The sequence below is a fragment of the Dryas octopetala genome, chromosome 3 (genome assembly GCF_963921425.1).
Source record: "Dryas octopetala chromosome 3, drDryOcto1.1, whole genome shotgun sequence".
Taxonomy (NCBI): Eukaryota; Viridiplantae; Streptophyta; class Magnoliopsida; order Rosales; family Rosaceae; genus Dryas; species Dryas octopetala.
Window position 1 is genome coordinate 11,002,117 of NC_141368.1, and position 12,724 is coordinate 11,014,840.

At 35.2% G+C, this 12,724-nt stretch overlaps 1 protein-coding gene across 1 annotated transcript; it reads left to right on the plus strand.

Moving 5' to 3' along the window:
• The first annotated feature begins 2,205 nt into the window (after positions 1-2,205).
• On the plus strand, positions 2,206-7,974 carry GOS12 (golgi snare 12). The gene is made up of 6 exons (XM_086236792.1): positions 2,206-2,511; positions 3,676-3,872; positions 5,261-5,350; positions 5,486-5,557; positions 7,510-7,639; positions 7,727-7,974. The coding sequence occupies exons 1-6, from the start codon at positions 2,379-2,381 to the stop codon at positions 7,822-7,824; spliced, it is 720 nt and encodes a 239-aa protein (XP_086092918.1). The 5' UTR covers positions 2,206-2,378; the 3' UTR covers positions 7,825-7,974.
• Positions 7,975-12,724: the final 4,750 nt, after the last annotated feature.

The window sequence follows — 12,724 nt, forward strand, 5'->3', positions numbered from 1 at the left end:
CCATGGCCGGCCCTATGTTTCCTATTACTTACAATATCATTTATTTATAGTAATTAATTCTATGAAGGACAAACTGCTGCACCAATAATTCTATGAAGGACAAACTGCTGCACCAATTTTCTGTGTCTAGTCACTCTAGTGTGTATGAGCTAGACAAGACAAGTTAGACAACTAATTTTGTATATAGCAGATAAATCTTAGTCTAAGTTGAATGCAAAATTATACAATTTGCAATTTTGCAGGTTGCCTATCTTATTAATATATAAAGAAATCATGGATCTCAAAAGTTCACTTGTCGTTTTTTGGTGTAGTTAACAAGGACTAAATCTTGGATGGGGCATGCCCATACAAGACTCTCTTAACCCGTTAACAAATTCACTTGACGTATCTTTTTCTATGATTTTGTGTAACATATATTGATATTAGGGAATGCTAATTGTCTTTTATTTTATGTTTCTTGTTATTTTATTTTACAATGTAGTGTTATGATCAAAATTATTTATTTATTTTTAATGTTTTAAAATTTATTATTGCAAATAAATTAATAAATTGAAAACCATTTAATCAGTTAACTGATATAAAATAAATAAATAATAAACTAATTGTTATAAAAATAATTTATTTATTTAATAACTATTAAATAACTAAATAATTTTTAATTTAATTAATTTTTTTTTACAAAAATAAATTTTAAAAATAAACAGTTCCGATCAAGATACTAGTTACTTACGAAATAAACGAAAGAAGAGATGAAATACAAAGAAAAGACATTTCTCTCGATATGATAGACAACAGCTGCTGACCTGCTGTCTCCCTTTAAATTTAATCATGCAAAGATCTCGTGGGAAAGTTCCTAAAGCCTACGTGCTCTTCTGCATATATGTATCATATTTTGAGATTAGAGAGACTATATATATATATATACTAAGACAATTCTTTAATCCAAGTCTGTTTTGGCACATATATGATGCTATTATTTTATTCCATAGCGTACGATTGAATTCAATGAACGAGCTAGTTTTGGCTTTTTGGCCTTCAGAGATTTGATTATTGTCAAGCTCTCTCTAGAAGACTCATTAGTCCCTGGTGTACGTTTTGTCAAGATATAGACTTTTCAACTCCACATGATCTTATCCTAGCTTTGATATATAGATTGATGTAATGCGTAATGATATTTGCTTAATCACAAACTCCAATACATTGAATTGCTCTTTGTGAATGAGCCACTAGGCCTAGATAATTCCACTAAATTGGACAAAGGTACAATTTCAATCTTGGAGTTGTACTTTTTTTGTCCTAGTCAAAGAAAAGGAAAAAAAAAAAAAAAACAAGTCCTAGGAAGTTGCTTAGGCCGAGAAATTTTTGTCTTGACATGTTTCTATCGTGTAATTTATACTAGAAAAATTAAGTTGGCCCACCAACTCATACTAGAAGCCCTCCAACCCCAAATCTGAACATAACTTAAGAAAATGCATATATTACTAGTCTATTACATACCCGTTTCACATGAATAGTTTTTAATATGTTTTTTGGTTATCAATAATTGGTATTCATAAGATTTAAACTCGTGACCTATTCTCGATAAAGAGGAGACTAACTGCTAAAACTAGATCAAATAATCATTAATTTTTTTAGTAATACCAGAGAGAATCGAATTTTTAACCTATTTTATTCCTAATTCATTTTCTTAGTGTCCTTACCCTTGCTTAAGTAGAATCACATATTTAGATATGATTTGAGATCCTCAATATTCATGATTGATAATTTGACAATATAGATAATATAAATAATCAGATCATCTGACAGAAGAATATTACTTTATCATAACATGAGACATGAAAAAGGAAAAAATTGAGTTCTTTTTTATGGTCTAAGGAAGAAGGTCATCCAGCATGTTGGTTTGGGCTGAGTGGTACTCGTACCAAACCCAAACTCTCCTTGAACTTCACTTCTCAAGCCCAATTCATTTTGAGGCCCAAGAGAAACTACGAATCAGCCCATGGTTAAACTAGCCCAACGTTCAGCCCATTAACGTTGGTACCAAAACCAACCGTTGACCAACTACCACGTTTCCCCAATCCATAGACCGCGGACCCCATATCATCACTGTAGTGGGGCCCACTGCTGAGTCGACAACATAGACGACCCGGATCCGATCCTGACCCTTCATCTCTCTGGTAAGAAAAAGAAGGAGAATTGCAAAGCAGAGTGAAGAAGAACAAAGCCCACGCTGAGAATTTAAACTCAAAATCTGAAAAAATGTTTTTAACTGTAAATAACTGAAGCAACAATACCCACAGTTGGATCCAGAAACACTCACAGAAGAGAAAAAGGCTAAAAGGGTCGGGTCCAGGGATCCGAAATTGAGAGAGATCCAAATGACGGATTCGAATCTGGAGTTGCAGGAGTCCGGGTGGGAGGAGCTGAGGAGAGAGGCTCGGAAGATCGAGGGAGATCTTGATGTGAAGCTCTCTTCGTATGCTAAGCTCGGTGCTAGGTTCACACAAGGAGGTTCATTTTTTTTCCTTAATTTTTTCCAAGTACAATTATTAGTTTTTTCAATGAAAGTGCTTAATTGCTTAATTCTATGTTTTGGGTTTCTTTGATAATGTGTTTTGTGCATTGCATTCTAGTTATGGAAGTTGTAGGTCTAGGATTGGTGGGTTGTGATAGGTTTGGTGAATTGTGGTTCCATATGAAAATTTATGAGGAAGAGGTGGAGTTGATGTGAATCTTGTTTATTGTGCTAGGAGGAGAAATTGGGGGTGACCCAGTTGCTAAATTTTGGAGGAAAGGGAGGAAACTGTATGAATTTTATTTGCTATTGTGCAGAAGAGATAAAATAGTGTGATCAATTCCTTAATTTTGAGGTTTAGTGATAGAGTGAAAGATATTTAGTTTCCTTTTTCATCAAGCTGAGATCTTTTGTTATAGATTTTATTATTTTAGAGGGTGAGGTTTTTGGTGACCATTTTTCATGTAGGATTAGTTTCAACTCTTTTGCTATTTGTATTCTTTTGAGACGATTTTGTGATTTTATTTGAAGTTTCACATTTATTTGTTTGATTTTGTTTACTCTGAGAATTAAAATTGCGTTGTATTTTTGTTGCTAATGCTGTTTCTTAGTATAGTTGTTGACGATAAATTAATCATATGACAAATGGGGTTTTTAATACCAAATAGAAATAGTTATCTATTTTCTTTTTAATATGTAAGAGGCATTGTATTAGTTGGTTGATACGAAGAATTGTTAACCTTTTATGTAGGTTGCAGTTTCCATCTCTGGCATTGTGTTAATTTCTGTTACTGAGCTCACAATTTCTGTTTTGTTAAATAAGATCTTTCTCAAAGATTCTCTCTCTCTCTCTCTCTAATATTCTGGTTGTGAAAAAGTAAATAAACTAATACTCGAGTAAAGAATTGAATTTCCTGGTTATTGCATGATGTGAAAGTAACTGCTGCATGATACAGGCAGATGCCAAAACCAAGACACCCTCTTCGCTTAGAGTTGCCTTCCAATGTTGTAATTTTTAGCTTCTACTAAATAATATGGCACTATCTTTAAATGTTTTTTGTTGAAACTCCTACTTATTACCACAGGACTAATTCAACATTAAATGCTTAATAGATTGATCAGGCTGTCTACCTTTATGATAATATCCTTTTTGAAATCAGGTTATGTGGAATCTGGGTCACCACCTGTTGCTTCAAGCAGGTCATGGAAGTCCATGGAAATGGAAATCCAATCTTTGCTTGAGAAGCTATTGGATATAAATGATGCAATGAGTCGTTGTGCTGCATCTGCAACACCAGCTACTTCTGTGACTCAGAAGCTAGCAAGGCATAGAGACATACTTCATGAGTTTACCCAGGTTTACCTTTCTTTTAATTTTTGAATTTCTACCATTTCATTGTACTTTTTTTCTTCTGTTGCATCTTATAGTCAGATTTACATAGTTCATACATAGTTTACAATTGTTATATTATACTACACGAATTTGATCAAGATGGGAATAAGTATATATGTCCAAAGTTCCAAACTCACTCAACTCCTTAAGCACAGAAGATCAGAAAACTGAAAAGACTAGTGTTAACTATCACCATATTCTAAAATGATATCATCTATGGTCCCCAACCTTACAGGAGCTTCATATTTGATTATTAAAAAAGAAAAATAATATAACCTGTGAACTGGTGGATTGATATGCTACTTGATGCAGAGATGGGTTGGAGTTTCCATCCTGAATCTGATTTGACATGGATAGTGTAACTCCTCTACCAATATCATTTTAATTGGAGCAAGGTGCTTCATTAAAGCATCCCTTCTCAATCCATGTTTTTGGTACAGCCACAGGTATCTTAGGCTTGTCCTAAATATTATCATAGGTGTGAAATCTAGTCTTAAGCTTCACCCAGACCCAATTATAGACATCTAAAGCAAATCTTATTTTTGGACTGGGTAAGTAGTCTGTGAGTTGAGCTGGCTCCATTTGCAACTATGAGTGAAATTCTCATTGTACACATCAGACCACTAACCCATCTGATTTATGGGGTTTGGAAAGGGTGGGGGAGGGGTTTGCGGTGAACTGATGCTAGATATACAAGCATAATGATGTCATATATATGGAATTCTGGCTCAAAGGTAATGTTCTTGAGGGTTGGGCTTTGATTGAGTATTAACTCTTAAGTTTAACTTTAAGCTAAACTAGGTTTGATAAATTGGCAGTCTTGATGAGGAGTTGAGGATTGAATAACCTGCTTTTTCTGGATTTTCTCATCACAATTGGATTCCTTTTTCTAGGGCATGTGGCATTAATGTATGAAGTCATTTTTGCTACCATTGTGGGACAATAATCTTGTGGTCTAGAAAGCACAGTAATGAAGATTTGATGCTCAAGAGAATCGTGCCCCCTCCCCTCTCCCCCCATGACTAAGATGCAACTCAAAGCAGCTTTCTGTCTCCCACTACTTGTAAAAGATGCTGAGTTGTTTAAGAAGCGTATATAACATTTTTTATTTATAGCAGAATACGAGCTATCTTATGTGTTTTGTTTTGCTTTCTTAACTATATGTATATTATCAGGTCAGGTTCTAATGGTTTTTCTTAGAATAGGCTGTTGCATTTTACTGTTAAGATTTTCCAAGAATGCTTACTATGTACACTTTAATCTATTGACCACTGTAATAAGCGTTTTCCACTTTAAAAAATAAATGATGATTGAAATTTTTTTCATTGTGCAAATGGTGCATGTCTCTTTAGGAGTTTAGACGAATCAAGGGGAACATAAATTCCATGAAGGAACATGCGGAGCTTCTGACTTCAGTCAGGGATGATATCAGTGAGTACAAGGTGAGCATGGTTCACACTCTGAATTACCATGTAATTACATAATTCATTATAATTGTTTTTCTTGTTCTTCTTGTGTCTTGAATTTTGTATGCTCTTCTTTCTAAAACCAGGCTTGTTTTACCTGTCTTCATGCAGGCATCTGGGAGTATGTCACCAAGAATGCAGATACTACGGGAGAGAGCTGCCATCCATGGAAGTGTATCTCATGTAAGTTTTAGTGCTATTGGGTTATCATCACATGTCAGGTGATGGACCAGAAATTTCTCATTTTGCATTTTTCACGGAACATTTTCTTTCTTTCTTTCTTTTTTTATATTTGGGTTCATTGGAGGCTTATTCAGGTCTATGGGCTACACAATGGGGGTTAACTCTCTTCCATCCCATAAGTCCTCCCAAACCATTCTGAAGACTGGTTGCATTTTTAGGTCCTTAGTACACAAGAGACTTTACAGCTTCACACAAATTCTACTTTAATTTAAAGTAACAAATGTGGATGTTGAAGTGTTTGAGGGGCAGTACAAAAGTCACTAATAAAACAAGTTCACCAGTTAGGAGTGAAAGGTAGTACAGGTTTAGAATGATGAGAAAATGTGTTTAAGATGGTTAAATCATGACTTTTCAAAATATAAAAAGAAAAGATGGATAAATCATATGAAGGAAGATCAATTCCTCAGGTAGTGGATATGGGACTAGGTGGAGCAATTTGGCCCCAGTAGTTGGAATAGTAAACAGCTTCACTGGCTGTGGCTCAGCATATGATTTATGTACTAGTAAGGTAGTTCAACAATCCTTCAACACCTAATTTTAGTTTTATTTGGTCTGAGCTGAGTGATTCTGACATAGGTGGCAAAGTGTTTTGCACTTTTGGGTGGGTGGTTCTGTATTGTGAGTGATTTGTTGTTTTTTAAGCAGTACCTTCTTATTTGGTGTGGAATATATATGGGATTAGGAGTAGAATATATTTGAACTATGTGGAATATCTTCTTGTGCCTTTTTTATTTTATTTTTTATGTTCCCTATATTTGTACGTAGTTGCCCACCTCCCTGCATTTTACTAAAGTTAGTTCATGATTGGAGTTCTGGGGCTTGCAGCTTTAGGATTTGATTTATGTTGATTTTTTTCCCTTTCATGATTGGAGTTGTGTGTGCTAGGGTTGCACCTTTTAGAACTTTGGAATTGATTGTTTCACGTACATATAAAGCAAAATAGAACTTTCCCTAACCTTTTTCCAGCTCTTTATATGCTCAATTGGTTTCCACTTCCAAATAATTGTATATCAAAGATTCGAAGTCGTAGAGAACAATCACTGTTAGATGCTTTGAAGCTTACAAAGAGGAGGCATCTGTGATTGTAGCCATTTACTGGATTAGTTCTGTAATAACTTGAATGAAGTATTACATATTAGACCACATGGTTTCAGGCCACAAGAAAAACAGACCCCATGGTTCAGTAGTCAATTAGATGAACTTTCTCATCCAACTAATTTCGTTTTAGGAATTATGATATTCTGACTAGTTATCAACTGCTGTAGGTCCTCTTAATACACTTAAGGAGGTGGAAGTTTGGTTTTAATATAACTCGTGTTAGGTCATACATTTATTATAGAGGTAAAACTGTTTGAATAAAGAAAGGGTAAAACTATACACATGTAATTATTCATGTGTTGGCCATAATTATATGTGAATAGATGCATTGAAATGCAAGCTCTCTCTCTCTCTCTCTCTCTCTCTCTCTCTCTCTCTCTCTCACACACACACACACACACACACATCCATGCTATGGATCAATATAGAAAATTGCAATGGTCCCTATGGTTATTCCACTTTACTTCCCAGGATTGATCCTGGGTTTGAGCCCAGGCCGTATCCCTTGATTCCCTTGTAAGAAAAAATGCAAAGATGATATATATGCACCAAGTTCTGTAAAAATATGCTTTAAGCTTCCCCAGGTTTGGTGTGATACTTGCATCAAAGCCACACAGCTCAAAATACTTGCAGCACTCCATAATGTGCTGGTTCATTGCACTCTGATTTAAATATTTCAATTTGGTAAATATTGGACACAGATTATGCCCCATTTAAAAGTTGATTTTGGGAAATTTAGTTTATTTTAAGTCATAGTAAAATCTTCTTTGATCCATATGTTCATATCTGTGCAGATAGATGAGGTGATTAGTCAGGCTCAAACAACAAGGGCAGTCTTGGGCTCTCAAAGAGCGATGTTTGGAGATGTTCAAGGGAAAGTGAAGGTTCTCAGTGACAAGTTCCCTATTATCCGTGGCCTACTTGGTACTTTATGAAACGATCAATCTATATTGATTTTTGTTTTCATTTTCTGATGCGACTTTATATTCATTTTCTATTCACTTTTTGCAGGTTCGATTAGAAGGCGGCGATCAAGAGACACACTTATTCTGTCTGCAGTCATTGCAGCTTGTACCTTGTTTCTTATTATCTACTGGCTTTCAAAATAAGTATACAAATGATTTATTGATACAGAAAATTATAAATGATGGTGCCTCTCCGGGGAATTTTGCTTTTGTAATTTCTTGGGACCAATCAAGTCTTTCTGTTTCAAAAGTTTGTGGTGCCATACCAATGAATTATAATTATTTTTTGACTTCTATCATTCTATGTACAATTACTGTTCAAGAAACTTTGAGCAGATGTGCCCATAATTGGGTCCCAAAATCTAAAAGTAAATCAATCTAATATCAGCAAGTACACTGCATTTTTGTTTTTCTGTTCTGTAGACACAATTTCAATGTCCTTAACTGACATGAGACTTGGTGGTGCATGTGAGTGATGGGTATTTTGCTTCCTTTGATGAATGGTCCATATGGGTCTTGACAGTCTTGTTCTTGTAGGAGTCCAAAGTGGTGAGAAACAAGCCAAATCAAAACTAACCTCATCAAGTCATCTTTTGATGGAGGTTGGCACATGTTTTGTTGTGAGTCAAAATCTGTAGGATTTTGAAACGTTAATTGGGAAAAGGTGTTGTAATGTATTTATGGGGATTGGTTGGCCTTTTTGCTATGAATGTTTTGTGAAGGGACAGACAAGGAAAGCATTAATCCTCCAAACCCCACATGCAAACCTCTTTGGATGTTGGGCAGGGAATTTGGTCGAGTTTGAATTTTAGCCAGCAAGAGGAGGAACAATGGTAGCCCATGTGTATATCTACAATACAATAATCTTGGACTGTGGAGGCAAAGGTATAATGGCTGGCCAACAAATCGAATTAAGTGACTGTTTGAACTATTGAAGGGACGTGGGTCATTAGCTAGGGACACAATTTGAAAAGAGCATGCACTGTCAAAATATGAGTTATTTACAATTTCATTTTATGAGATTTATCGTCTTTTCACATACACTTCTTAAGATTTTAAAAATTACATATATACCCTCTGAAATTTCAAAATTGTTACACATAACCCCTGCAAAAGAAAATAATAAACAAACAAAAAAGAAAATATTTGTATTGAGGTTGAACTTTACATATTGAGTAATCTTATCAGGCCATTACACCCCTTAGCATGCTTTTTTGCATACATTCTCATCATTTTTCGTCTCACTGTAGGTAATTATGTGAAACATTTTTAAAACTTCATGAAATGATTGTATAATTTTTGAAACCCCAAAAAATGTATATGAAAAGACAATAAACTTCAGGAATGTAAGTATAAATAACTCGTCAAAATATTTACTGTATCTTCAGCTTGGTGTCTGGGGGGCGTGGGTCATTACATATTAGGGACACAATTTCACAACATCATTCGAGTCATGGGCTGCAATAGTTATGACTATTCTCTTATGTTATATGAAAACTAAACTAAAATGGTTTAATAGTGTCACAAATATAAAATATTATCCAAACTTTTTATATTTGAATTTATGTAGCAAATTAGACAAACTAATGTAAATATTGCGTGTTTTGTATGATTCTGATTTTATAGTTTTTCTCAACAATTGCATGTACTAATTTTTTGAAATCAACGATTTCAGAAAACTGGAAAAATTAAAAGAGAAAAAAAAAAAAACATAAGGTAGGAAAAGAAATTAAGAGATCATATAATAAGAAAGAAAGAGGTGTTTATATGATATTTTGGGTGTTTGATGCATATATGGTAGGAGTAGTGGGTAGCTATGGAACCTGGAAATGAAGGCAAGAAGAGGCTAGAAATGTATACCATTTTAAGGGTATAAGTGAATAGTACACGTGGCAGTGGGGGTGCATAAGCAAACAAGAAATGGATATTAATTAATTTACCTTCATGTCTTCTCTGCAACATATATGCCTAGAGGTGTCACAGACTCACAGGCATGGAAACCAGTGGATCTATGGCTTATATATTTACTTACACACTCTATCAGTACGGATTTTAATTTGTTGCGACAATGAAACTGTGCAAGCTTCACCACGCAGCAGGCACACCCTAGCTAGCTATATATTAGCTAAGCTCAGCTACAAAATACAGTACAGTAGTACTATACACTACTTCTCTGCATGCTCTGCTAATTGACATGCCAAAATAACTACAGCTGTATAAAATATCATCTTTATTGGATTTCTACACTGCTAGCTAGGGCAGAGAGAGAGAGAGAGAGAGAGAGAGAGAGAGAGAGAATTGAATTCTTCTGGATTTTAATTAAAAGGAGGCATTTAATTAATTAAGTACTTGGCATCGCGCATGCTGTACATGTACTAGTGTGTACTTGTACAGTTGGGCTAGCTTCCTTTGACCCCATATAAACAGTATATGCAAAAGTACATATATCATGGGATGGCTAATTAATTAAGCTCTAATAAGTGATTGTTGGAGGCCTTTTGTTTACTAGCTTGATGATCGATCATGGTCTGTATGTGGGGAAATGCTACGTACAGACACCACATTTAATGAGTTTACCTTTTTCATCTCTATAGTACAGATTTTGAGCTACTAAATATGGATTGCATACAGTGTGGTGTTCACACTATAACCAGTCTCCTATCACTACAAGAAAAATATATTTGGGCGACCAAACTTTGGGCGACGAACATATATTCGTCGCCCAAAGAAATTTAGGGCGACGAACAAGAAAATTTGTCGCTCAAAATCATAAAGGTTTGGGCGACGAACATGTTCGTCGCCCAAAGTTACTTTGGGCGACGAACCACAAGTTCCTCGCCCAAGGTAACTTTGGGCGACGAACCCATTTCGTCGCCTAAACATTAACAACAAACACTTAATTGGGAAATACATTGGGCGAGGAATATATATGTTCGTCGCCCAAAGTGCCTTTGGGCGAGGAACACGAAAATTTGTCGCCCAAACTTACTTTGGGTGACAAAAAATTTCCTCGCCCAAACTATGTTTGGGCGAGGAATATACATTTCGTCGCCCAAAGACACTTTGGGTGACGAAATTATGTTCGTCGCCCATACATAGTTTGGGCGAGGAATATGTTCGTCACCCAAAGGATCATCCTGTTTTGTAATAATGGTTTGGGCGAGGAATCTCACAATTCGTCGCCCAAAGTTAGTTTGGGCGACGAAATTTTAGGTTCCTCGCCAAGATCACTTTGGGCGACGAAATTTGTAGTTCCTCGCCCAAAGTAAGAATATTTTTTTGTTTACAATTTTATATATGTAATAGCATACTATACGATTGTATTTCCAAAGATCATAACCATTCATTTTTTAATTCCCCACTTAAGGATCATCCATGCAAAAAATTAGCTCAATCGGAGATGTAGAAGTTAGGTAACGGTGGTTGAACTTATGAACGATTGTAAATTTTCTAATACGAATCGAAGTATAAGATGAATTCCGATTTAGCCGATTTTTTGCAGGGATGATCTTCCAGTATAAACGAATAGAATGAACGGTTCCGATCGTTAAAATCACATTGTAGTCTTCACAAATTGTTGAATCACCAAAATTTCTACCCAAAAGTTAATATAATTATACTCTTCAAGTGTATTTGTATGTAGAAGATCACTTTTGTATTGTGTTTTTAACGATCCGAACCGATCATTCCTTAGTGCCTCACTTAAGGATCATCTATGCAAAAAATTAGCTCAATCAGAGATGTAGAAGTTAGGTAACGGTGGTTGAACTTATGAACGATTGTAAATTTTGTAATACGAATCGAAGTATGAGATGAATTCCGATTTAGCCGATTTTTTGCAGGGATGATCTTCCAGTATAAACGAATAGAATGAACGGTTCCGATCGTTAAAATCACATTGTAGTCTTCACAAATTGTTGAATCACCAAAATTTCTACCCAAAAGTTAATATAATTATACTCTTTAAGTGTATTTGTATGTAGAAGATCACTTTTGTATTGTGTTTTTAACGATCCGAACCGATCATTCCTTAGTGCCTCACTTAAGGATCATCTATGCAAAAAATTAGCTCAATCGGAGATGTAGAAGTTAGGTAACGGTGGTTGAACTTATGAACGATTGTAAATTTTGTAATACGAATCGAAGTATGAGATGAATTCCGATTTAGCCGATTTTTTGCAGGGATGATCTTCCAGTATAAACGAATAGAATGAACGGTTCCGATCGTTAAAATCACATTGTAGTCTTCACAAATTGTTGAATCACCAAAATTTCTACCCAAAAGTTAATATAATTATACTTTTTAAGTGTATTTGTATGTAGAAGATCACTTTTGTATTGTGTTTTTAACGATCCGAACCGATCATTCCTTAGTGCCTCACTCAAAGATCATCCATGCAAAAAATTAACTCAATTGGAGATGTAGAAGTTAGGTTTAGCATTTAGGATGTAAGAACGATCTTGATTCTTATAATAATAATCGAACGGGTAGATGAACTCCGATTGAGCCGATTTTTTCCAGGGTTGATCTTTGAGTGTGAACATATATGAAGAATGGCTCTGATTGTGATAATCACGTTGTGGTCTTCACAATTATTTCACAATTATTGAAGCTACAAGGTTTTAACGAAAGAGTTGATATAATTTTAGTCTTCAAATGCAAAAATCACTGATTTATATGTAGAACTTTATATGTCGATTGTGTTTTTAACGATCTGAACCGTTCATTTATTAGTTTGTCACTCAAAGATCATTCCTCTAAAATATTAGGTCAATTGGAGATCTAGAAGTTTGGTATTGGAGCTCGAACGTATGAACGACTATGGTTCATAAAAAAATTCAACTTTGGGCGACGAAATATAGCTTTAAGCGACGAACAGTGCGTCGCCCAAAGTCTGAAATTATGGCGGGATAAAACGGTGCCCTAAAGTCAACGACTTTGGGCGACGAAAATAAATTCGTCGCCCAAAGTGACTTTAGGCGAGGAATTAACAAGTTCGTCGCCCAAAGTCACTTTGGGCGACGAACTTGTTAATTCCTCGCC